This window comes from Haplochromis burtoni, unplaced genomic scaffold, assembly GCF_018398535.1.
Source record: "Haplochromis burtoni strain Fernald_Lab_line unplaced genomic scaffold, NCSU_Asbu1 Contig_45, whole genome shotgun sequence".
In the NCBI taxonomy this organism is placed as follows: domain Eukaryota; kingdom Metazoa; phylum Chordata; class Actinopteri; order Cichliformes; family Cichlidae; genus Haplochromis; species Haplochromis burtoni.
In genome coordinates, this window is record NW_024582406.1 from 1,437,127 (window position 1) to 1,464,337 (window position 27,211).

At 41.4% G+C, this 27,211-nt stretch overlaps 2 protein-coding genes across 5 annotated transcripts; both read right to left on the reverse strand.

Moving 5' to 3' along the window:
- Nucleotides 1-1,105: 1,105 nt before the first annotated feature.
- On the reverse strand, nt 1,106-17,256 carry smarca4a (SWI/SNF related, matrix associated, actin dependent regulator of chromatin, subfamily a, member 4a). Of its 4 annotated transcripts, none has more exons than XM_014334977.2 (34): nt 17,044-17,256; nt 15,160-15,422; nt 14,761-14,893; nt 13,695-14,144; nt 11,122-11,220; nt 10,775-11,030; nt 9,647-9,773; nt 9,332-9,505; nt 9,031-9,204; nt 8,723-8,893; nt 8,590-8,637; nt 8,351-8,481; nt 8,144-8,207; nt 7,956-8,068; nt 7,709-7,856; nt 7,413-7,576; nt 7,234-7,300; nt 7,002-7,112; nt 6,662-6,904; nt 6,469-6,582; nt 6,248-6,355; nt 6,071-6,157; nt 5,894-5,940; nt 5,644-5,810; nt 5,399-5,562; nt 5,026-5,292; nt 4,375-4,452; nt 4,063-4,281; nt 3,432-3,694; nt 3,228-3,333; nt 2,986-3,087; nt 2,732-2,864; nt 2,497-2,636; nt 1,106-1,796 (listed from the first exon to the last, which is right to left on the reverse strand). In XM_014334977.2, the coding sequence occupies exons 2-34, from the start codon at nt 15,379-15,381 to the stop codon at nt 1,764-1,766; spliced, it is 4,923 nt and encodes a 1,640-aa protein (XP_014190463.1). In that variant the 5' UTR covers nt 15,382-15,422; nt 17,044-17,256; the 3' UTR covers nt 1,106-1,763. The 4 variants fall into 4 exon arrangements, with proteins under 4 accessions (XP_014190463.1, XP_014190464.1, XP_005926755.1 ...); XM_014334978.2 differs by having other exon boundaries at nt 5,065-5,292; nt 17,044-17,255; XM_005926693.3 differs by having other exon boundaries at nt 8,590-8,640; nt 17,044-17,255.
- Nucleotides 17,257-17,513: 257 nt separating this feature from the next.
- On the reverse strand, nt 17,514-27,019 carry LOC102312510 (cysteine protease ATG4D; the record flags this gene model as incomplete). The annotated part of the gene is made up of 11 exons (XM_005926777.3): nt 17,514-19,877; nt 20,072-20,191; nt 21,962-22,035; nt 22,129-22,207; nt 22,388-22,515; nt 22,690-22,757; nt 22,840-23,128; nt 24,544-24,717; nt 24,832-24,915; nt 25,021-25,122; nt 27,004-27,019. Coding segments are annotated over 11 exons (1,305 nt in total), but the record flags the coding sequence as incomplete, so codon positions are not given.
- Between the last annotated feature and the right edge of the window lie 192 nt (nt 27,020-27,211).

A 27,211-nucleotide genomic window follows, 5' to 3' on the forward strand; every position in this document is an offset into this window, starting at 1 on the left:
TAGAAAACTAATGGTTTTGGGGTTTTTTTTGCCTACAGTAAATGATATAACACACTGGCAGCAGGGAGGGGAGCTGACACTGAATTAAACATTTTAATTTCTGAATATATTTTCAGAAGATTTTACAATAACTTCAAATATAAATTCCACACACAAACTGCATTTACTGGATTTAATAAGCAACTTCTGATTCTGTTTGTGCTTTGCTGACTTTGAAATATTGTATTTTATATGTAATCTATCAATTTTCTTACTTGCTTGTCCAGTTTAGGGCGGTTGGCAGCTTGGGCCTGTCCCAGCTATGAGAAAGCAAAAGGCAGAGACATACATAAAGATTCACACCTATGGCTGATTTAGAGTTTGGACAGTGAGATGAAACCACAGTACCAGGCACAAAGAGAACATGCAAAGTCCACACAGAAAAGCCCCCTAGTGGATTCTGAACCAGGAAACCTTTTGCTGTGAAGTGACAGAGTGCACGACTTAATACTATTCCACTACTCCTACCCATCCACCCCTTGCTTTAACATCATAATTTAATATTTCTGAATTTCTATAACACCGCCCAAAAGTCTTGAGTCTCCTGTCACTTTCAAATATTTTGCTTCCAAGGAGCCAAATCTTTTGAGAAAAGTTCTCCAGCTTTCTGAAGCTCTTTCAAGGTTCTTTGGACATTGGCTGCTTTTTCACTCGTTTTCAGTCCCGTCCTCGTACCCGGTCATTTCAAAGGAACACTTTTGTTTAAACCACTAAGCCCTGCTCTTCAGAATCATTCAAGCATTAAATATGAACCCAAAAAACCACATTTTAAATAGTATGTCTGGACACTTTGTTGATAGCAACCTGTTTGTAGCAATATGATACCAAAAATCTATTACTGAATAGATTATAAATAGATGCATAGTGAAGCTATTGATGAAAAAAATATCTACAACACATGAACTGTATCTGAAAGTCATGCTTTTAAGAAATGGGAACTAATAAATGTGTTTGATTTTGTGGTTAACCGTCCCAGTGTATAAATACACTCAGAGACAGCCAGGCTTGATAACAACACTTGGTTGTAGGCTAAGTGTGTATTTGAAACAGTGACGACAACAATGAATAATTATGAGATGCCTTTATTGTACTTTTTTTGGAATCCAGTGCCACAGACACGAGAAAATGGTCCAATCCCTCCCTCCCCCAATACAAACAGCCTGACAGGAAGGGTCTGCAGGGCGGGGGGGGGTGTACCGTGATCCCGCTTGTAGTCTTAAATTAAACACAGATAATAATGAAGACACATCCAGGTGCATTTCAACAGACACGCACGACATGCATTCAAAAAGGGCTTTTAAAGAACGCAGCGAGTCCTGGTTCACACGTACGCTCTTGTCCCAAAAAGTAAAAGACGACAAAATTAATACCACTTAAAAAACAGTTTGCTGTCTTTATGGCCGTCAGTCTATAATAATTCAGGCTCTGTCATTTTCCCCACTTACAGAAAAGAGAAAAACAAGGGCAAAGAGACACACTACTATTCATAATGGGAAAATGGTTTAAATATGGAAGTGGATGGTTCATAGCTTTCATATTTCAGTTTTTTTTATTATGTTTTTTAATTAATGGTATGCTTTAATGAGAATACAGTTGTCTCACTAAAAATCAGCTCATCTAGGTAAAACTAGGCCTGTCCATTCAATCTGCAGTATCTAAGTAAAATATATAAAGTCCAGTCAAGGGCTCAGTGGGTGGTTGATCCAATCAGGAGGCGGATCACTTCAGTCTTCCTCGCTGCCACTGGCTGAACGCTCCTGAAGGAAACGGAAACAAAGATTTACTTTCACTATTCAACAAGACCTTGAGACTACACAAGCACAGAGTGCCCATCAAAAGTACCGCAAACACCACAAAACACGAGTGGCGTGGAAATGATCCCAGCTCAGACCTAGAATAGAATGACTGGGTTGTTGTGAACTGTCTGAAGGGAATCTCCATTACCAGCACACCAGACTAAAGATGTGGCAATCATCATGATGATCAATGTATTTGATTTTGGTATTTTAAGTTTGTAAAATGAACAAGAAAACATTATTTACCATCACAAAATGTATGATTATGAGAAGTTGTTAGAGAATAGCTGCTCAATAGTAGCAAGAATTTGAATCATGGTCAGTTTGGCTGCGTTTTATAATCCAGATTATATCTTTAAAAACAAATCTTGTGTAACTGAAATTCAAATGTAAAATATATTCATTAAAACAAAGCCCCTGTGTCAAATACTTGTGTGTCACACAAAGGGATTTGTTTTAATGATTTAAAACAGGAAAACATCTGAGAGAGTGAATGCAGAACCGTTCTTCTGCTCATTCTTTCCAACAGGTTCTAAAGGGAACTCAAAGCTCTGTCGTTGTGACGGGAAAATCTGTCATTTAAATACATTAACATGAATGCAGAAGATTCAAGATTTGGTGTGTGTGTGTGTGTGTGTTCGTTCTCCTGTTCTGCTCTCACCTCTTCCTGTTCCTCCTCGCTGTCGTCGTCGCTTACCACAGGTTTAGCCCGGGCTCCGCGGCCCCGCCGCCGTTGTCCTTTCCCTCCTCTCTCCCCCTTCTCTTTCCGGCCCAGTTTAATCTTGACCTTCACTGAACGACCTGATGAGGGATCAAAGATTGCAAACAAAATAATGCTGAGTGAGCCTCACCGCCCGCTGATGCTATAAAAGCTACCGTGCCTCTCCGATACTCACATTCAGACTCCGAGCCTTCATCCACCTCCTCCTCTTCCTCCTCGCTTTCTTCTCCCTCGCTTTCATCCTCCTTCTCGATCTTCTGTCTCACGCTGGTGAAGACGGACTGGAGCACAATTGAGTCCTCGTAGATCTAAAAAAAATAAATGGTTAAAGAGAGAAACAAAGTTAGCTTCCAAAACAGGAAAACTTGTAAGTTAAATGAGTTAAATATATCAAACACTGGTGAGCGTGTGCTGCTCAGCATCACTCACCAAAGAGCCCTCCAGGTTGAAAGTCTGGGCGTTCTGACACAGCAGCATCACATCCTTCTCCAGGTCGTTCAGGCTGCGGTATTTGTGGCTGCGGATCCGCTCCTGATGCACGGAGAAAGAAACAACAGGCAGCAGTCAGATATGCAGGATTTAATAAGTTGGAATCTAAAAAAGAAATACATATATATATATAAAATAAATAAATAAAAAAAACCATTGATGAGGTAATTTTTGATCCTCACCTTGATCTTTCTGAAGTCCACTGGTTTGCGGATGAGCTCATAATACTCGGGCAGCTCTTTGCGAGATGGGAGCTGGATGAAGACTTCGCTCAGTTGTCGGCCATTTCTGCAAAGACGAGGAGACAAGTTAGTTAAAAGCGCAATCAAACTAAATTTTCACGCCTCCTGCTAATCCTGCGCTCTTCAGAAGAGCGGTCTCCTCACCCGTCCTTGTATTTGATGACAGCGTCAACAATCTTCCTCATCTTCTTAGTGAGAGATGGAGGGTTAGGAGAGAGCTTCTCAGCAGGTGGGCGACCCCGTTTCTTTGCTTTCTTTCCATCGTCGTCCTTGTCCCGCCCGCGGCCGCTGCTGGAGCTGGGTGTGGCCGGGCCACCGTCGTGATCACGGTCTCTCTTGCGCTTTCTGGTCGTCTTCTTGTGACGCACTTCCTCTTCAATGTCCTCTAGATTGCCTTCTTCTATGGCCTGTTCAAAGAGAAATACAGTTGAAAACTCATTTAATAGAAACACGTGAGTTGTAGGTCCACGAGTTGTAAAAGCGACTCTTTTACGAAAGCCAGAACTGGCATTTTTAAAACCCGGCAACGAGAGAAATGGCTACACAAAAACCAACAATAAGCCATAGACTGTAGCCTCAATGTGCTCTATTGATGTGTACTGTTTGTGTCGCATACAAATGACATCACAGACTTTCAGAGGCATTGCTATAGCAACCCTACGCACATTAGGTGGAACTCTACTGTAATGAAAAACGACCGAAACCGAGTAGAGGCTGAACTAGTGGAAAAAGACCTAATATCGATTCAGCTGTGAGTATTTGGGACTCATCCCACCTTGAGCCACTGCTTCTCTGTGAGCGAGTCGCTGTAGTCCACCTCCTTGCGCTGGCGCGACCCTCTGCCAAACATCTTCTCCTCCTCCTCCTCACAGGTTAGCCTCTCAACCTCAGCGTCGTCTTTCAAAATCCAGCCGGGCAGGTCGTCCTCCTCCATCAGACGGGGTTTCCTTTTAGGGTTACGGGCCTCCTCGCGGCGTCTGTCTAGATCCATACGCTGAAATGAAAAACAAAACAAAAAACAGTGCGATTAGAGTCAGATTCAAAAAATTTTAAAGTGTCTAATAACTGACATGAAACCAAGACGAACCATGAACTGTTCAAACTCCTCTTCGCTCCTCGCGATCATCTGATTGACGGTCTCATCATCAGGCACTTCGTCTTCCTCCTGCAGATAAATGAGACGGGCTGAATGAGTGATGGCTGACTGCAGATTTGTGGCACCTCAGACCCAAGTCTCTGAACTAATGACCCTCAAGCACAAATGGAAAGCCAAGCAGCAATATGAATTACTAGCAATTCATTGAACATTACTATGCTTTACGTAGACACTCTAAATATCACTTGCAGTTACAGGATGCACTAGATGACTAACGCTGTGCAAATGAAACTGATACTAAAAGTAAAGGTAAACAAATCCTTAACTTTGCATGAAAGAGTTTAAAGCCATAAAGAGGGGAAAAGGAAAGAAAATATAAAACGGGAAAAGCTTTTATGTTAGAGTGAAGGATAAAGTATCATATTAACCATCAAAGGTTTGTGCAGAAGCAGAAATACATAGGGGAGAAAGGGAGAAGTCTGGATTGATGAAAGCTCACAAATCCTGAGAAAAGAGGGGAAAATAAGGAAAAGAGACAGAAAGAGGAGAGGGGGGGGAAAGGGAGAGAATGAAGAGGTGGGGCAGCGCACAGGCGGACGTGGGCGGGTGGGCGATGTGGGAACAGGTTTAGATCACACCCACCCACGCCCCCCTAGTGCGGCAGCCTCCTCGAGCCCCGACCTCGTCCTGCTCCTCGTGCTCCAGAATAGCCTGTAAGAAGGCCCGACGTTCATAGCCTGAAGACTTCTGGTCGAACATGCCGGCCTGGATGACCTTCTGGTCCACGTTCAGCTTGTACTTGGCTGCTGCCAGGATCTTTTCCTCCACGCTGTTGACGGTGCAGAGGCGCAGCACGCGCACCTCGTTTTGCTGACCGATACGGTGCGCTCTATCCTGGGCCTGCAAGTCCTGTAGGGAGCGCGCACAGACAGTTTAGGTGGAATCGCTGTGCAGAAAGCAAACATGTTCACAACAAACAGGCCATTTCCTGAACTTCTTTGTGCACATAAAGTACCTGATGCGGGTTCCAGTCACTGTCAAAAATGATGACAGTATCAGCAGATTGCAGGTTCAGGCCCAGACCTCCAGCCCTGGTGCTGAGCAAGAACACAAAGTACTCAGAGGCGGGGTCGTTGAACGTCTTCAGCAGCATGCCACGATCCTCTGCTTTGGTGGTACCTAAGAAAACATCACGCTTTGTTAGTGACTCCCATTAGTTCAATATGACTCTCTTATAGTTAACAGCCAAAAGGTTCTCACCATCCAGACGCAGGTACTTGAAATTGCGGTACGCAAAATAGTCCTCCATGATGGTCATGAGTGAGGTCATTTGACAGAAGAGCAGCACTTTGTGGTTGGTGGCCCTCAGCTTGGGCAGGATACGATCCAGCAGCTCAAACTTTCCAGAGGCACGATACAGGTCAGGGCTGGACAGGGAAAAGGAGAATATGAGTGACACTGACCGAGCACCTAACATTTATCCACAGACACAGTTTTTAGCTTTACGTACCCTGTGATGATTCCACCAGAATAACCGAGATGCTCCGAGAAGGACTCCTGTAAAAGCAAACAAGTAAAAATTATTAATATCATGTTTTTTTTGTATTTCAGCTTTAAAACATCTGTTCTGTCTTTTAAAAAGATTTACTGGTATCATGATTTAAATGGTGGCGTTTGTGTCTGGTACCTCAATGTGCTGGAACATGAAGGGGTGATTGCATATCTTCCTCAGCTGCATGATAGTGTTCATCAGGGTCTTCGTGCCACCTTTACCCTGTAAAACGAGGAGGATACATTAGGCGTCTATTATTTCAAATTTTCTTTAAATGACCACAAAAGAACCGAGTTTGAGACATCAGCTCACCTTCTTGTCTTTTTCTGAACCGTCTGTGAGCAAGACTCCCTTGGCCTGCATGTGTCTGTACAGAACCCTCTGCAGAGCTGACATGTCGCACTTTATGACATACTCCACCTGTAGAACAACAACAAGGGGAAATCTCAGCAGGGCAACTACATTTTTTGACCTGTTCTGAGCAGAAATATTTCAGTGTTGAATATGTTTTGGCAGAAGCTGTGCACACTGACCTTCTCTGGCAGCTGCGCCTCGACTTCTTTCTTGAGTCGCCGCAGCAAGAAAGGTCGGAGCACCTTGTGTAAACGTCGAATGATCAGGATGGTCTCTTCTTCATTTAGGTCAACCTTGAAACGTGAGAGAAGAACGCTGATAAGAAAGTCTCCACAACTATTTCCAACAATCCCGACCAGACTGTAAATGCACCTTCTCTCCAGTCATGGCGAACGGGGCGTTGAACCACTGTTCGAAGGTGCTGCAGCTCTTGAAGATCGTGGGCAAGAGGAAATTGAGCAGGGCCCAGAGCTCGGGGAGCTTGTTCTGCAGCGGAGTTCCTGTGAGCAGCAAACGTCGTGGCGCCAAGTAGTGTGTGTTCAAGACTTGGGTCAGCTTACAGTGATGGTTCTTCATACGATGGCCTTCATCCACAATCATGTACTTCCAGCGGATCTTTGTGAAGAAGAGATGGCATTTATTCAGCGTGCTTTTGACTACCATTTAAAAGGCGAGCTTTTTAAAGGAAGAAGACGTGACAGGACTGTCTTACCTTTGCTAACACCTGCTTATCCTTAATAATGTACTCATATGTGGTCAGCAGCACGTTGAACTTTCCGCTACGTAAAATTGGAACGAATGAACGTCGAGCAGCTGGAGACCCCTGAAAGATAAACAGATATTAAGTAAACCGAATAACTGAATTAAAAATGGTCTTTGGTATAAAGTGTTTTCGTCATGTTGCGAGCAAAGAGTGACTGAAGTACTAATGCAACATCACTGACCTTGTAGGAAACCTTCACAACAGACGGTGCCCACTTATCAAACTCATACACCCAGTTTGATAAAGTTCTGTAAACAAAAGAACAGCTCTGATTGAGGAAAAGCAGCCTTTTCTACGTGCATTTGTCATTTTTAAGCCGATGCTTTCAACAGGGAACCGAGGAGACACGTTCACACTTACGAGAGAGGTACGATGATGAGGAAGGGCCCATTGATGCGCTTGTACTCCATGAGGTAAGTGATGAGGGCGATAGTCTGGATCGTTTTGCCTAGACCCATCTCATCAGCCAGGATGCCATTCAAGTTGTTGTTGTAAAGTGACACCAGCCACTCCAGACCTTTGATCTGAACAGTAAATGGTTCAAATAAGATTCAGTTTACTCAGATTATCAAACATTTATTTATATAATCCACCATTAAAATCTAATCTAACAATGCTAATGTTATGCTGCTCTTTTCTGTGTCCTGATGGGCTACCTGGTATTGCTTGAGCTGCCCATTGACCAGCAGTGAGGACTGTTTATCCACTTTCTCAGTGACAGCGTGAGCCACTGCATAGTAGGACTGCAGGCCGCGGTTGAAACTTGCACTGCCGTACTCGTCGTCTACATCCTGCTTGGCGTGTCTGATGGAAGCAGAAAAGACATGATTCATGTAAATTTCATAATATTATACCAACCAGTTATAAACACAGGATAATTATAAAGTACAACAATTGTCTTACTCAATGATGTGCAGGACATCCACTTCTGATACATCTTCACTGTCGGGGTCGGGGATCTTCTTCTTCTCTTCTGTTGGAGCTGAAGACGTCTGAGGCTGGTCGTCCTCTTCCTCCTGACGATACAAAACAAAACGGGATGTCAGAAAGCTGCTCCACCACCACAAACAATCTGAAGCTGCATTACATACCTCCTCCTCCTCTTCCTCTTCTGAACCGCTGCCTTCACTGTCGGAGCGTGGCGCTACTTCGTATCTGAGAAGGAACATAAGGATAGAAAAAGAGATAAGCGAGTGCCTTGTTGTTTTGCTGGAGGATGAAACACGGCTTTTGCACAGATATTCCAGACACTGAATTTAAATCATTTCTACAGAAATCAAGACAGACTTGACGCTTACCCTGGGTTCATTTCAAGCCAGGCTTCCAGCTGCCCGGCCTTGGGTGCTTCCACACCCGTCAGGATCTTTCCACTGTCTACATGGATGACCTTGACTGGCAGGTCACTCATTTGACTAGTCTCATCTAAAGGCTGGGAGAGGAAAGGAGGGAAACCAAAACAACAAAAGATACACATTAAAAATGGGCGTGATCTCTATGGTAGAGTTCCCTTAAAGTAATTTTACTGTTTGACACTCACCTCTCCGTCAGGTCCCAGAGCAGGAGCAGCTCCCTCTGGAGCCTCGGGCTTCTGAAAGCATCAAATAATTATTATTTTTTTCTCTTTATGTGGATGAAATTTTACATTACTCTTCTATATTTAATTCATGTACCTTCTTTTTCTTCTTCTTCTTTTTCTTCTCTTTGAGTGCTTGTGCAGCCTTGTGCGCGCGCACCAACTCAGTGAGGTTGGCCACGTACTCGTCTGTCTGCTGTAGCAGGTACGCCAGGCGCTTGTCTTTCTTCTGGTCGATAAGTTTACGATAACCTTCTTCATCTTCAGCCTGGGAGGAGATTCGCACAGAGGTCAGATCAGTTTGTGACACAAATAAACGTCAAATATAATTCCTATCATTCATTTCAGAGACTGTGCTCCTTCTGGCAGATACAGACTCATTTTGACAGACTGAGAAAGTCTCACCATCAGCCTTCGCATCCTCTCCTTTTCAATGCGTTCATTCTCTTTCTTCTGCTCGCGCTCAGTGTTGGCATGATAGGTGGCGACAGCTTTAGTGGCCTTCTGGATCTTTGCTGTGATGGAGCGGTGATACTCCTTAAAGTCCTTGGCATGCTGCAGGATGCTGTTGAGGTATTCCTTTGAAAAACAAATGCTTAAATTAGACTCTTTACATTAACTACACCTCATCATATTTGTTTTAACAAATATCACAATATAAAACATCCAATTAGACGCCTTAAGATCTTTTAGAAATCGTCTGTACCTGGTGTTTCTGGCGCCGTTTGCGCTCTTGTTCAATCTTCTGCTGTTTCTCCAGCTTCTCAGTGATACGAGCCTCACGTAGAGACTGCCGTTTGCTGCGTTTATAGGCCTTAGCATTAAGGGCAGTTTCCAAAGCAGTGTCACGACGCATGCAAACAACAACCTCCTGGCGCAACTACAAGCACAGAAAAGGAAGACAATATAAGTTTTTCACTGGGAAAAGTAAAGAAGAGAAGAGAGAGCTGATTAAATATGCAGAGTTCAGTTGTCTGGATTATAAACACATTTGCAGGTAGCAGCAGATACGTTTATCTACCTGTCTCTGGAAGTTAAGCAGCCTAAGGGCCTTAAGCTCGATGGTGGCTTTGGTGCGTAGATCACCAGCTAGAGAGCCAGGCAGGTTCTCAAGCTCCTGTATACGGTGAGAAATACGAGCCTGAAGCCTGAAAATTTTAAAAATAGAAATATTACAAAGATTAAAGTTGAAACCATTATTTTTCTCCCTCCATACAAAAGTAGAAGAACCCTCAAAGTGATGGATGGCTGTGTGTCATCAGTTCAGGGATTTAATTTCCTATTCAAACTGGAAACATCTAGTTTCTCAGTTTTTTTTAATCTTACTATAATGCCAATACTTTTATGCTGTCCATTACATCCCGAGCAGTACAGAACTTTTTAAGGCCGACACCAATATTTAGTGATATTTCGATATCTAGGCCGATATTCTTTTTCCTTCACACTCACCAAACATAAAAACATTAGCATAGTATTTATTATGTATAGTGGTTTATTTACTTGTTTACGCTCTGCTCAGATTAGCTGGTTGTTGTGTTTGTGGCATTCTGAATGGGTTGCCAAAAAGGAAGTTGCAGAGTGCCCTCTGGTGGACAAAATATGCAACATCAACACTCATGACATCAGCGAAGAGTGTTTCTCTCATCTCTTTTTTTTCTTTTTTAAACTTTTAATGGTTTTAATCATTAGCCAGCATTAATGTAGACACAGATAGATGGGCAAAAAGCTAATATCAGCTAATAATATCAGTTTGCTGATGAACTGATTGGGCTCTACCATCAATTATTCCTTTTAGCTTAACTGTGCAACTTATTGGTCTCGTGCAGCTTCTCGGGTTGTGGGATAAAATTCTCAATAAGATGCTTTGGGCTGCAACTAGATAAAATCTTTTTTTTTAAGAAAACTAAGACACCAACCAATTTGAATAACACCAGTTATTAATTTCAAACTTAAGTAGAAAACAACGATATGGAAATAGAATAATAAATTACAAAGTGATGTTTTATTATTTATTTTTAACTTTTTTTTGTCATATTAGAGGGAGCAAGAAATGGGCTCCTGACAATTTTCATCATTCATGTTCAAGGACAAAATATTTGCTGTGTAGCTCAGTATTGTTTGCCATTCCACGTCGTTTCCCTTTCCTCACCTGTACTCTCTCTCCTGGAGGATCTCCACTGGATCAAGCCCACGAGGTTTTTGGATGGGGGTTATGCGATTCTGCTTCTGGTGTAGCATCATGGGAGGGGGCTGTGCAGGTTGTCCTGGCGACTGTGTCTGAGGGGGCATAACAGGGGAGGCTGCTGGAGGCACTGAGGGAGGAGCAGGAGAAGGTCGGCCTGTGGGCTGGGGTGGAATTAACTTCTGGGGAGGGTTGGAAGGGGCAGCAGCGTTCACCATTGGTCCTAAAAAAAGAGAAATTTAGGAAATATTATTTTTAATTGTAGGTATAAACAAAATACACATGTGTGAAGTTGGTGCTTAACCTGGGTTTACCTTCAGGCCATGATTTGGGAGGTCCATTCGTAGGCTGGCCTTGCATACCTGGAGGAACTCCTGCAGGTCCAGGAGGAGCTATATTGGGACCTACCATACCTAAAACAAAAACAGAATAATATTAATCTGTTTTTTGACATAATTTGTAAATGCTGAACATTGTGCTATCTCTCCTGCCCTTTAGATAGATGCATTATTATTATCATGGGATCAAGAGCAGGGTTATTATAGTTTTGTATTTTTTTTTTTTATTAGTTATTATTAGGTTTGATTTTTACTTCGTTTCAACTTTGTTTTTAATCCAGTTTAGTTTCAGTTCGTTTCTAGAGCGAATTTGCTCACTTCAGTTTGTGTGAGTGAATGCGAGTGTGAATGGTTGTCTGTCCCTATGTGTTAGCCCTGCGACAGACTGGCGACCTGTCCAGGGTGTACCCCGCCTTTCGCCCTATGACAGCTGGGATAGGCTCCAGCACCCCCCGCGACCCTGAAAAGGATAAGCGGAAGCGAATGGATGGATGGATGGAGTTTAGTTTTTATTGTTTGAAAATATTTAGTTTTTATTTACTTTCAGTGCTAATTTTAATGTTTGATAATTATTTATTTATGGCATATGTCAGGAGCAAGATTTGGGAAAATTAGTACAGATAGTAAAATATAACCAGAGCTTTTTGAAAGCAGTTGATTCACAGTAGTGATGGGATTTCTGGCTCTTTTTAGAGAACCGGCTCTTTCGGCTCAGCTCACTAAAAAGAGCTGGCTCTTTCGGCTCCCAACCGGCTGTTCAGGTTGTTTTTTTTGCTTTAATTAATTAATTATCAACAACAATATAAAATTATGCACAAAAGGAATTAGTAATGTAAAAAAAACGTGGTTTTCTTTATGTATGTTTATATATAAATATTTATGGTGGCCCCTAGAGACGAAACATGTACAAACTCCAAAGCACAGTTCTAGCGTTAACTGAACTTCCAAAACAGAGCTACCTAGATCACTTAAATTACACTGCTTTTTACCAGTTTGAACCTGTGCCTCTTCCCCAGTTGAAGAAAATTGTCACTCAGATCAAACCAGCATCTTGCCCCACTAATGTGCTCTGGGAGACTATTGGTCCAAATGTCCAATTTATCATTAACAGCAGACTCACTTCTGGTGTTGTACCCACTTGTTTTAGACATCTGTGGTTCATCCATTGATTAAAAAAAGCAAACATGGATGCCTCTATCCTCTCTAACTTTAGACTGATTTCAAAATTGCCTTTTATGGCTAAACGTTTTAGCAAAAACTGTATTTTTACAGTTGCAGTTTTTCATAGACTCTCAGAGGATTCTGGAAACTTCCTGGTCTCATTTTAAAACTGTTCACAGCACCGAATCTGCACTTTGAAGATTTCTTAATGATCTTTTACTGCTGCTGCTTTTGATGCACTTAAAAACTAAGAATGATATGGTTATGTAATTTTAAAAAAACAAGCAAGAGAACACCATGTGGGAATCAAAGGTAGAGCTGTAGAGTGGTTCAGGTAGGTTCAGGCCCTTCATCTACCAAACACATAACCTTGGCCAGTCATTTTTTCTCTCTACCTTCTTCCCACGAGCCTGATTTTTAAAAAAAAAAACAAAAACATGGCCTTGGCTACTGTTTTTATGCAGATGACACCCAATTTTACATGCCTATAAAAAGAAATGTCAGCTCTCCTAAACCACAACTGGAGAGTCTGAAAGATATCAAGGGATGGCTCAATGTTCAGTTTAGGATCCATTTAAAGATTTTATTCTATATTTTGACATACAATACTTGGCTTCTAACTCCATATATTCCCTCAAGTTTGCTAAGGTCCATGGACCAGTTTCCCCTGGCTGTCCCTAAAACCCGGCTGAAAACCAGGGGCAACCGAGCCTTTTACGCCATCGCCCCAACTCCCGGCCCATGTTAGCATGGCTCCTTCATTACCTGTTTTTAAAACACATCTTACAACTAGGGCTGCCACGATTAGTCACGATTACATCGACTATCAAAATCGTTGACGACTGATTTAATAGTCGACGCGTCATTTGAAGCTTTGTAAGATCACAAAAGACGCAGGAATAAGTAGTAGTAAATCCTACTACTAATAACAGACTGAAACAGAAGATGGCAGCACTGCATGTACAAGGATGCCAGCTGCCGTTAAACCCCGAAGAAGAAGAAGTAGCTCTGTCCCAGAATTCATAGCGCAGCCCAGCTCAGTTTCCAAACATAATCGGTGACTAGTCGACTATCAAAATAATCGTTTGTGGCAGCCCTACTTACAACTCATCTTTATTATTTGGCTCTTATCATAGAACGAGAGTGGCATGTTCTAACCTTCTATTTATTATTATCATTATTACTACTATTGTTGTTGCTGCTGATTTGTTGTGTGGTGATTTGTGTGTAATTTTTTGCTGCTTTATCTTTAAAAAGTGCTTTATAAATAATTTGGATTGGATAGTTTAGTTTTAGTTAACTATAATAACCTTGATCATGATCAAAGGTTCAGATTTTCCCTTAACTTGTGTACAATAAATTAACGTAAAAAAACCCCTCTAACTCACCATGTTGTCTATTGTAATTTGCTGGAGCTGGTCCCGGCCCAGCACCCGGGCCACCTCCGGGCCCTGTAGAAGGTGGCATATTAGGCATTGGCTGTTGCTGCATCCCTGGCATGGGCCTCTTTCCCTGCACAGCCATCTGCAGGTGCTCTGGTAGAGGCTGACTGCGTGCCAGCATCTTGTAGGCCATAATCTGTGCCCTGAGTTGGTGTAGCTGGTTCTGGTTGAAGGGAGTGGGTCCACCTGCACCACCTGCTGCAACAGGGGGGCCCCCTGGCCCTTGGGGACCACCACGATTCGGTTGACCCATACCCTGATTTGAGTCTCCACTTCCCTCCATAGGGCCTGCTCCCGGGCCAGATGGGCCTCCAGGCATCATGGGACCAGAAGGAGGGCCGTTGGCTGGGACGGGACTAGGTGCGTGCTCCGAGCCTCCTAATGGAGAGGGGTAACCTGCAGACAGAACAGAGGCACAATGGGTATGGCAAAAAGTTATCTCTGAAGTGTTAAAGAAGGTTTTATGTAATTAAAAACAAACAAACAAGAAAAATATGTTGAATAAGGATAATAAGAGAACCAGGTGGCTGTATCTCCATGTACTATAGATAAACTCGAACACTGCTGTGGTGTCTTCTATATTCCTCCCTCTGAACAACCTCTGTTGCTTGCTGACTGGTTTTGTAGATGCAGCTGCTTTTGTTGTTGTCTGAAAGGGGAAGCCCCTAAACCCCGCCCCTCCTGTCACCCTGCCCAGCGCTGTCTGCTACTGCTGCTACATGAACAGCAACACAAGAGGAGAAACCGGCTGGATGGGTTTCCACACGCACATTGTATACCAGCACAACTGCATTACTGGTTTCTTTTGCAAAGAGCATTTCAGAGCCAGAACTAAGTTCCGTGAGTTCAAATTTTCTTTACTCAGTGTGCATTAACTCAAGTTAGAAGAGGACTGAAGATGCAGACTTTACCGCAAACGTATCAACATGACACTATGGTGTTAGTTTAGGTTTCACCTTTCTAGTCCTGACACACATTACCATGAAGCACTTTTCTGTGTGACACAACATACCTTGGGAATGTTGATCCATCGGGCTCGGAGGGGGTCCCATCCCACTGTGTCCCCCTGGTCTCATGCCCATGCCCTTCATCTGGCCATAGCGAGGGTCATCGGGCACTCCCTTCTCATGCATGGCTTCCATTGGCTGCATAAATGAAACCGAATAATCATAAATGAAACAAACACTGAAGTTTGTGCAGTGTGACACTGGAACACAGTGCACAAAACAATTAACAGGAAAGACACGTAAAGTATGTAAAGTACAGAAATGATTCCACAACCACTCACTTTATCTAATGATAAATATTACTGTGTTTAAGCTATTCAAAATAATCACATGCATGTTTTAACAACAAGAAGATTGCGTTATTTGACAAAATGTCGTTTTTTTTTTGTTTTGTTTTGTTTTACTTTATGCATCTGGTGCATGTTGTCCTGAGGATATCCTGAGGGTCCCTGTGGAGGATGGGGGTGTCCAGATCCTGGAGGTCCTGGGCTAGGCCCCATCATGCTGTGGGCCGAGCCTGGTGAGGGACCTGGACTTGGCCCCATCATGCCTCCTGGAGATGGCCCTGGGCCTGGGGAGGGACCAGGGCGAGGTGTCCCTCCCATAGGGGGGTCAGGAGTGGACATCTCTCAGGGGGAACTGGGAATGTGTGGCTGCAGGAAGTACCCTTAAAAGAGACATTACAACAAGAATTAAGAAAACACATGTATATATGTTACTCTAGTTACTTAAAAGGAAAGGTGTTTCAAATAAATTCTAGACACTAGTAAAAAATACAACAAACTTTCTGTGTTTAAAATTAAATGAAATAATAGAAAATTTAAATGGAAATCTTTCAGTGCTTTTTTGAAGAAAAAAAAAAAGGAAGATGAAGAAACTCTATAACATTTTTAAAAGTTAAAAATTTCCCCTGTTATGGCCTGAAATCAAATGTCAAAATGTTTTACAAATGCTTATTTCATCTGACCAATAATCCAAACTGAATATTTTAAACCAGCACTGGTGAGACAAGAATAAATGAGCACATTATTTCATTGTGCCTGCTGACTTAAATGAATAACTGGTTATCTGAATTGTTACATCTTTACATCTGATCACAGTCTCACATGTTTCACGTTGCTCTGTGTTAAGACAATAGTATATTTATAAAGCCGTTCAATATTGGATGCTTCATTGCAGATGTGAAATGAATAAAAGTGATACCGACACTGTTTTCCCCCTCCCAAATGTGCCATTTGGTGTAATACACAAGTCGTAGTGCTTAGTACCGTTAAACATGAACTACAGACAGCTGACTGATGTTTTTATGCCGTTATAGCATTTAAATGTCCACTCCTGGATGTCCTGCTGAAGTGTACAGATGGGCAGCTGCTGACAGGAACTAGATAATTCATATACTTTTTGCTGAATATCTGACTTTTAAAGGTCAAGTGTGTCACACAAGGGATTTAACTTTGTCTGGATTTTTTTTTTTTTTTAAAAAAGCACAATTAGTTAACTTGAACATCACTTCGTGGAGGAAAACTGTTACGAGACACCTCTAGAAGAGGCCCTATTATGACACAAATTAAACCCTTTGGTTAAAACAAAAAAACAAAAAACAGAGCCTCTCTTAAATCAACGGGAGAACAGCATAATAATAAAAACTTTGCCAAAGTCCAGTTGTCTAATGTTTACATTTATAAGCCAATAACAGTTAGGCTAGCTATTGTTGGCTAACGTTAGCCAGGCCTAGCAGAATTTAAAGTTTACGTTACATTATATATGTTAACTTTAACTCTCTCCAATTCGTAATGCAACACAATTGTAGTGGTATTCACCGGGTTGCTGGTTCCGTCTGAAAATAACACTAAAACAATAGTATTTCTACAAGGAACACAACCCGGATTTAAGACTTGTCGGCTGGCTCGTTAGCGAGCTAGTTCAGTTAGCCTAGCCGGCCATGCTCTCCGAGGCCAATTAGGGCAAAAAAGAAGTGTTGTTTTGCGAGATAGTGGCCGAGATGCGGCGACATGTGAAAGGTTAGAGCATCCCTTCATCTACCAAGCTGATTGATCCAACGCGCCTCCCGTACCCCTGGCTCAGCGCTCTGCTCTTAGCACATTTCCAAAAACAATTTTCATTCATTACACACTGTCGCGCCACAGCAGCGGCACGGTAATGTCGGTCTCCTTTTCTGTAACGAAGAGGGAAAAAAAACCCCACGAAAGCTCAACAATCCTCTAACAGCAGCGTGAAACGCACACAAAACTCCCTTACTGCCCAAAGAAAAATTAAAGCGAACTTACACAAGTGGTGGAAGTTGATGTTTGAAGTGTCGCCGGCTGCAAAGTCTCTTCGTTTTCCTCCTAGCCAGAAACAAAGAGCGACCTACCCAGTTGGTTTTTTTCCTTCACTCCCCCCCCCTCTCTCGGCAGATTGTATCGCGGAGACCGGCCTGTGCGGCTCTACAGCGCCGCCTCTGCGCAGGCTCCTCGCTCACTTCCCGCATGCTCAGTGCAGCCTCTGAGATACAAGCAGGCACGAAAGCCCTAGAAGCCGGCATGGGGGATGGGTGAACGAGGCAAACACTGTATTATGGACGAGTATATTGAATTATGATTTAACCCAACACGTATCAACGTGAAAGTACGCAAATGCTCTTAGTACGCTTGAGAAACCACAATTAAATAAACTGTGGCACGAAAACGGTGTCGAGTGCACTTTTCTTTCATGTCATTATTGCTTTGTTTGTACCTAATAATAATATATCTTTCTAACCTTGTGGCCAATGCTTGTTGTTGATCAGCATTTAAGACACATTATTAATGATTGGTTTGCCGTTTACGCTACGAAAGGAAATACTTAAAAAAGATACATGTAAAGACACACTGTAACCCTACTATAATATGAAACAAAGAAAACAAAGGCATGTGAACCTCTAAAATGCCGTAAAGACAATTGTATTGGGTCAAACTACATACTAAGATGAATAAAATAGTTGTACTCTAAATAATTTGAATATACCATACATTATTTAGATAAAGCACGATCATGCTCTTCTGCTTTATGTAGGGACCATCTACTTTTAATTTACCTTAATATTATTTGTCATTATTCTAAATCATACTTATGAGTTTAAAAAATATTTCAACTGCTCATCAATCTTTTTGGCATAATCAAGAAGAATATTTACTGTCACATGGTGGAACCTAGCTGACATGTGACTGAGGAACTTAAGGAACATGAGGTCATGACTGTGTCCTTAAGCTGGATTGGACACAATCCCATGCTAAGGTGCTCGGTATGGTAGTAAAAGGGAAACACCCAAAGTAAGAGTCAGGTTGGACTTCTGAGGGATGAGTCTCACTGGTTGGCCAAAAAGACTAGAGCTAACCACGTGGTAGGTTTTACAGGGATCTTGAGGTTACCGCTGTTTTAACTCCCCCACTTTGGTGTAGTTTCACTCTTTGCAGCTGTACAAACTATACCCAAATATAACTTGTCTTTTTGTCAAACATCCATGCAGTCACTGTAAAGGAAGAGAAGACTGCATCAGAATCCATAAATATCCATTATTTCAACTATAACATAATCAATACAAAAGTGTTTTGTTTTATTTTAAGCCTCATGCACTCATTGAGGTGCAGTTGAAGCTGAACCAAGAAATGGCCTACGTTCACATCAACACATGCTCCTTTTTACTGAAGGACAGAATCAATGTGTTGGCTATGTTTTTCTCCAAGTTCTTGGAGAAGGCAGCACAGGTATGCTCTGCTCTCCTGAGACCTTCCAGGACAGACTGGAATGGAAATTTGTGGCTAGTAAAGGTGCCACCTGAGGGAACTGGAGGCCCCCTCCGGAAGACTGATGACCCATTGTCCTGGGTTATCACATACAGGGGAAGCAAACTGAAAAACAGCAAGGATTCTGAGCAACCATTACTACCTGAACTTTAGTACCGTTTGTATTGTATTACATGCAAGGGACTGACTCAACATTGTCATGATGGTTGCTTAGAAATCATGAGGGGGACAAAAACGCATTAATCAGATACATCCTGACATGCAGACATTTTTTCCTCCTTTTGACCAAAACACTCTCTTCCCCCTGACCAAACATGGTTGTTTCAGATGGCTGCCCCAAGATGATCCTGGTTCTATGGGAAGCTTCTTCCTGTTAAAGGGGAGTTCTACCTCCGTACCATCACTAACCAGTTGTACATCAAGGATGGTCATATCCTTGTAGCTCTCTCTTATTGAGGGGTAATATATTACATTTTAAAGCTCCATGAGTTGACCATCGTTGTGAACTGAACTATATAATCATCACTGAGACTGAAAACAATTATTCTTTCATGGCGATCCATCTTTTTTTGTTCTCGCTCCTCTTCTCAATCAAGCCCGATGTTTTCATTAGGTCAGTACCAACAGGAAATGCAGTAGTTAAAGTAAGAGTGCACTACAGTGAATACTTATTTCTTTTTCATAAATTAATTTTGTCATTCCTAATCTGTTTATTTAGACAGCAAAAAACAAGCCAACCTGTAACATTTTCAGTAAATCGTCATTTTCCAGTGAGAGTAACTTTTTAAAACCCATTCAAGAAAAAATTAATCTATTCACTTGTGCGAAATCAATCACAGTCGACTTGAAGTGTAGCACACAGGGCCATGACCTCATGGATATTTGGCTAATCTCAAGTCAATTAGAATGACGAGAGTTGATGAAATTATTAAAGCATTTACCTCTAAAACATAAAAAAAAAAAAAATACAAACTGCAATAAAATATAACATTCTCAGTACTGATGCATAAACACTTCCCATGAAACTACTTAGGAGTCCATCTACCTCACTGTGTGTGAATGATGAGGACAATGTTCTTATGCTCAGTAATTTCCAAAAGGTGCAAAATGCTATGTTGAAAATTCAGTGAAGGACCTCCATCAGGGCAGAGATGATCTTTTTATGTTTACAATAGAACAAACTCATCCATGCTGTTGTTTGTATCGACTCTTCCCAGTTGGGTCTTCCTCTGTAGGAAGGTGACGCTGTGCGTGGGCGTGTTTGCTCTCGCTTCCTCCCGTGTTTTTCCTTCTTCAAATATAAACATGGGATATGTCTCTGCAGATGCTGACACAGCCTGTGGGAGACAGAAGGTGAACTAGAACTAATAACAATAAGCAGTGGAGAGTAGAATAATTCCTTCAAATTAACTTGATCATTTTTTTGTTTTGTAAAAAAGGACAAAACAAATTTAGATCAGGTCTAACACAAATTATATTTCATGTAATAAAATGCTCCTGGAACAGAAGCCCAAATGATCCATGCACATACCTCATTAACACTTGCGCACAACGACTCGAACTCCATTTGTCCTTTTGCATAAAATCCGATGGTGCAGCTGGGGTCCATGCGAGAGAAAGGCATTTTCCTGGGATTCTTACAGTGAAACGACTGCAAGCAGTGGGGACAGAAATGGGATCACACAAAAATCTCATTAGGCTCAGAGGAGAAACCTCAAAACGTCTCACACTGACGATTCAACAAACACGTGGCTATTTGTACACCATGTGGTGCTACTGCAGCTGCCAGGTTTTAACAGAAGTCATTACTTCATAGACAAAATGGGCATCCAGTCCATATACCGAGAGTGCATGAAAACATGCTAGCAAGGATGTAAGTAGAGACGTTAACTAAAAGGAGAAGATAAACGGTTAAGCGCCAGCACAGCATGGCCCAAGATATGGAAGAAAGTTAAAAGAATTCAACAGATTCTGATTGTGTCAGAATCGAGGCCACTGACTGAAAGATATCCGACTCTAACAAGTTAATAATAAACTTTTTGTCAACAAAGTACAACCCGGGTAAACTGAAAAGCAAATATGATCTATATAGCAAGTGTGATGCAAAAAAATATAATAAAATTACATTTTTTTTAATTTTTAAAAAGGGTATAGATATATACCAGCTGGGATAGGCTCCAGCGCCCCCCGCGACCCTGAAAAGGATAAGCGGAAGCGAATGGATGGATGGATGGTATAGATATATCAGTCTTATCCAGTGTTATGAAGACAGAAATTGTGGAACATGTTCTCTTCTTTCAATGTAAAACATGAATATGAATTTTGGAATGATTTTTAAAACTGGCTTCACTCGGAATAATACGTTTGCTCACTATGAGTATGTGAGTGAAAACTGGGGTAACTGGAATGGTAATTAATCTGATTTATGCAAGCACAATATTTTTTGCATAAATCAAAACACGCAAAGTTCAAGTGGACGGAAGAAAGTGCTCAAAATATTTTCTAGATTTCTTTGATGGACTCACATGTGCTTCTGTTTTATTATCATTTATTTAGTCATCCATTTCTTGTCTCAACACCAGGGTATGGCTCTTCTTCTCTTCAAGAGCCTTGAAGTGTTTGTATATTGCATTAATTAAAAGAAAAAGAATATTTAACATCACTGCGTCGTTATAACCCCAAGGTGGCATGCCTTTCAGTCTGCGAACACCGACTTGAACCCAACCTCATCCCTGTTGTCCATCTTCGTGCTTTTATTTTTTACTCACTTTTAGTCCTTGCTCACTAAAAGCTCAGCATCTAAGTGCTATTTTTAGATTCGCCCTTGTCACAATGGGTCGCTACAGCAAGTAGCGCCACATGTTGGGTTTTTACCTGACAAATCCCTGAAGGCAATTGTGTCTCTGACTGGAATGAAAAGTGCAATATTTTGCTTGCCAGGTAAACATATGAACAACTACTATGGAAAAACCTCTAAAAGTCATAATTGAATGGTTTTTATTCAAAGACATATAAACTTTAAAAATATTTCATACAGTGTTCCCGGGTTAAAATTCATTCAAATGACCTATAAGGAACACGCAGTGATACTGATGAAGGAGTAATTTGAGGGTTCATCTTACACCTGGTGTTCTGCAAAGTTGCTGAGCCAGTTCTACTTGTTACCCTTTTAAAAACCAGCCTAGATTTTGAAAAGTTCCACAGGCAAACAATACATAGCAAAGTAATCTGAAACACAACTTTTATTTATTTTTCAACAGAAATGTTTCGAATCCATTTGACTTTGGCAAAAGCAGAGGCCCGAGTCAGTGGAAAAGAGGTACTGTAGAGCTGTGGTGGCATGTCTCACCTTACTTAAAAGCGATCACAAGAGGAAACAAAACAGAAAGCCAGAAAGAAGAAGAGAAATGGTTGCTCATACCTCCAAGGGAAAGTTATTTGTTACATCCACTGTGGGCTGACAGTAGTGAGGGTCCAAGTACAGCAGATGGTCATCTTATGTACAAACGTGCCAGAGGAAGAAAGAAAATGTAAGGACGGACATGAAATGGCTCAACACAATCATAACACACAATTTACTCTGCTTACCCTGGAAGCCAACAAAGAACAAAGAGTGCTTTGGTTTGCCGCCAATGATCCCAATGCAGCACTCCAACATCAAGAGTTTCTGTTGAAAGACAAAAGGAATGGCTGAATTTTTCCATTCAGAGATCCAGTTTTCAACAACAAAAAAAACAAAAACAAACCCCCCCTCCCTGAAAATATTCACAAACAAAAGCCTTAGAGACATATCTCTAAGTTCAGTAAGGCACCCAGATTACATTACGTAAAAATACTGGTTCTGTACTTTGACACTGGTGATGTAGGACGGATTGAGATCTTGCCCGCCAAGACGCACAGGAACCAGGATGAGGACAGATTTCCAGTGCTGAGGGAGAGGCCGTTCGCACAACTTCCTCACATCCTGCAGGTAGACTGAACAAAGAAGGAAAGAGACATCTAAAGTCCATTTGACTCATTGAATCTTTTCAACACCAATTTAAGCTCTTAAAAACAAACAAAAACCCACATTTTCTTTTTAAAAAAAAAGAAAAAAAAGAATCAACTTTCTTAAACTTTCTTAATCAACACTATAAAGATAACACTCACTGGTGCAATCTTGTGCTACATACACAACTAGATTGGGAAGATCCACTACTGCAGCTTCCACAGCTTTCCTGAAACAGAATGACCTTCACTGTTAGAGACGATAAACTTTTTAGTTCAACTGGTCTCTTACATCATCAATTTAAGTCTCACCGGAGGATATGTGCCGCAATGGATGGACCATACCAGTCCCCAGCCTTCTTCCCTGAGCTTTTGCCCAGTTCTACAAGCCGATGTATGCCAAAGGGAGCTGTGGGGTTGTCTGCAAACCAGCGTAAAATCCTTCTGTGTGTACTCTCCACGGGTCTATCCAGGATGGACCCCCAGCTCAAATGTCGACTTCTCTTGCTTTCCCTTTCACTCGAACTAAATCCATCGTTCACAGAGTGCATCAGGTCCATGTCATCTTTGACAACACGTTGGTTCCCAGACCAGGTGCAACCTTTAAAAAAAAAAAAAAAAAAAAAAGACAGTCGTTATTGCAGAGTTTGTATATTTGTTTCACTGAGAAGTAAAATGCAGTTTTCCACTGTTCTCATCTGTGGCAAAATGATTTTCTTTCAGATGAGTTTTTTTCTTAAGATATTTGTTTTGCCATACTGTAAAATGTTATTGAGCTATATACCATTCTACCTACTGTATGTTCATTATTTGTTGTGTTTAACTTGATGCGATTTAAAATTCTGTAACAACTTCTAAAGATGGGGCAAATGAAAAATAGCTCATTGTGTACACAGACAACTTTGTTTAATTTCCTATAGCTCACTATAGTAGAACAGAGTTAAACTGTGAAATAAGCGTATAGCATTTATTTCAGAGGAATTGCCGTCACTTTTATGCACCGTTTCCCATTTGCAGGTGCTCCAATGTAACTGGACAATTAAATCTTAGGCTGCGTCATGGTGCTTTACCAGTTTAGTAGATTAATGTCAGCAGGTGATTCCCATCATGGCATGAAAGCTGCTAAAACTGTGAACCCCAACATACTAAACAGTCAAAGGAGATTCCAGTGCAAGTTAAGCAAACAGTCCATCCAAAAACAAATGAACCAGAAAGACCGCACAAATAGTATGAATCAAATCAACATTTACATCCTGACGAAATACATAAGTACAACTTTCCTAGCATTAAAAAAAGAAGCAAAAATGATGGAGCATCATTTCAGGACAAAGCAAAACTTCTTTAGGCCACACAGCCAAGTAAAGAACTTTCTGCAGGAGGCAGCCATGAATGAACTGATTCTTCATGTTTTGGAGAAATGAGACTAAAATTAGACTCGTAATCCGAATCACACAACATCCTTTTGTAAACCACAGAGCAGTCAGCATGATGTTTTGCATGCTTGGCTTCCACTGATGCTGGATCACTAGTGTTTATGGGTGATCACGGAAGACAGATGCATCTGGATGAAATCTGAAGTGCATAGAGCTAAACTTTCTTCCCAGATTCAGCCAACTGCAGCAAAGCTGACTGGACAGTGTTTTTAAATAGCACAGAAGAACAATGACCTAAAACACACTGTTAAAAAGACTTCAGAAACGTTTAAAGGCAAAGACATAAAATACTCAACAATGGCTGAGTCGATCATCTGAGCAACTCAAAACAATCGAGCTGAATTTTACCTGCCAAAGACAGAAGTGAAGGCACAAAGACCCCAGATTGAGGAACAACTGAAAGCAGCAATAAAAGGCCTAAAAAGGAGGAACCCACTGTTTAGTGTACCCGACTTTAAATTTCAGAGAAATATTGACTGCAAGTAAAGCCAGTCTGTTTGAATGAAAATGAAAATAATCTCTGGATGTCTTTTCACTTGTTGATCAGACTATGCGATACTGTAGCAGGACAGTGTGTAATCACCTGGTGGCATCAGATGCAGTAGCAGGCCCTGTGCCAGCAGCATCTGGCTGGAGCGTAGAACACAACCCCAACCGCTGTCGGTGGTCAGAGAGGAGCCGGGGAGCGGACGGAAACCTCGTCTGTATGTAAACCACAGGAGCGATGCAAAGCACCAACGGAAATGCTGTTGATCTACTGCAACAATTACAGAGGCGCAATTACAATTTTCTCCTTTGCTTTTACAGTCACATGACAGATCGTTTCAGGGTTTACGCGGGACAAATGCTCTACTCCTACAAAATGCCTCACCTTCATCTTTGAGCTCATGGGATTTCCCCAGCATGAACACAGGAGAGCGCTTGCTAAATTTAGATTTTTGCTTCAAGGTCCAGCCTGAAAGGGAAAAACGGTAACTGTTTACTTTCAAAAAACAAAGGGGACAAGCAGGTCTGCTCACCACATCACTTATTTTCAGTCTCTGACAGAAAAAGAACTGACCGTATTTGACGCTGTTCCATGCTGAGACCAACTTGTCTTTGAATCTGCCTTTGTCCTCTGCCTCCTGGTCATCCCTGCTGTCTTCTAGGCCCTGGGAAACAGCTGATTCAGTAGAGAAAAAGACCCAATCATCCATGAGGTCATCAGCAGTAGACTGACCCACAAACTGAGCAGAGGAGGTGCTAGGCTTCATAACATGTAGAGATGACCACGATGGAGCAAGAAGAATTGCTCATTATCATCACAGCAGCCTACACACAAAGAAAAAAATAATAATAGCCCAGTTACATACATATGACGCAATCAGCCATGGATGATGCACCCATGTGCAATAATTATAGGATGCATTCTTGCAACACACAAACTCTACTAGCAGATCTCAGAAGCTAATGTTACACTCAGCAAAGCCATTAATGATCCGTGTCAGTAAGGAAAAAGAAAGCACGTGACGGCACCCTGTGACTCAAAGAATTTCAGATATGCCTATTTAACTGCAGCAGGAGACTTGCTGGTTTCTTATTTTAACTAACATTTGGCCACTAACTCTGAAATTTTAGAAAACGGATTTTTGGCAAAGTGCTGCATTTACATGTTCATGCAATTTGTGCGGCTAGATGAGTAAACAGTGTAAAAGTCCCAAGACAACAGTGTAAAAATCTGCACAACAAGCAAAATGAAGTAAATTATCAGAAACAAATGTGCTTGTACTGTTCACAAATTGACACAGTGACTGATATATTTTCATGTTCTGAATCATGGGTCAGTTTTCCAGCCTAGCCTTACACTAAAAGCTTATTTTTCCCCCCTCAGTGGAGATCATCCTTGATTTTTCTTTTACTCTGGGAGTAGGCTTAATCTATGTCCGTGGAACTGGCTGTATGAGTTTGTTAATACTAATGTCAATTTGTTAATCAATGAGTTGATGAGATTGAGTTGCTCCTGTTAGCAGAACTTCATAAACAGATCAGTAGCTTAGTTTTTTTGTGCCTCTCCAGTTCAGGCTAAGGGCCTCCTCAGATGGGGAACAAGATAAAACTTGAGATAAAAAAATGATGTAGGAAAGGAAACAACACAATGCTCAACTGAAAAAAGGGTAATTATTTTGACCTCTTAACCTTCTATATTTCAGTTGAATGTGTGTATTTCACAGTTACTTTCAAACGGAACCATTTAAAAAAGGGACATCAAACATAAGGCCCAGGGGCCAGAATCAACCCACAAGAGGCTCCAGTCCAGGTAACTGGACACCTTTGAACAATGTGAAAAAGTGCATGGATTTTGGACTTTCAATTGTATTTTCATGAGTTTTACGTTTGATATTACTGACAAAAGACACCCCGCTCCCCCACAATGCCTTTCATGCTATACCAAAGTAGTTAAGTAAACAATTAAATAAGAGAAAATATACCGTTTTTCAGTATCTACTATAGATGTCTTGTTTTTTTGTGTTTTGTATTTTCTGTAAATGAACAAAACAACTGAGACATACATCCTGTTAAATTGCACCTTTTTTTCTTAAATCATGGGCATCTCGGGGATTAAATGTCTAGTTAAATGTGCACTCAGAGAAAGGTAAGTTTCACTGGTCTGGCCCACTTAAGGTCAAAGTGAGCTGTATTTGGCCCGCATGATGTAAAAGTTTAACCATGATCTACGAGTTTTAGTTAGTAGTCTCTCTTCGGTCGTTCAGTTCAAACGTCTCACAATTGAAATATTTCAGAAGTCCGGTAAAGCTTGGGAAACTGGTTTAATACTGAACAGCTTATTATGATGTGCTCACGTGTTTTTTTTTTGTTGTTTTTTTAATTTTAAAGAAGCATTAAGTCTTTAAGTTCGAATACTTAAATTGTAACGTTACCTTCCATAGGCGAGTGGCACGGAATCAAACTAGTTTACAGTAAACTACAGCGCTGTGTGAATACACCAGTGACACCTCTGTCAAACAAAATTAAGCGAATTAACACATAAAAAAATACATTTTACCATCATTTCGGTAGTGTCATTCTACCTCCGGTGATAAGAATGAGTCCGTGAGCAAATGCGAATGAAGTGTGCCGGTCTGTTTTCGTTTTGTTGGGCTCAGTCTTGCTTGGTCTTCGAACAGCAGCAGTCAAGTAAAGTTGCGCTCACTTCCTGTTTATACAGGTCACGTGTTGTCACTCCTGTGATTGGCCAACGGAGGACCAATAAC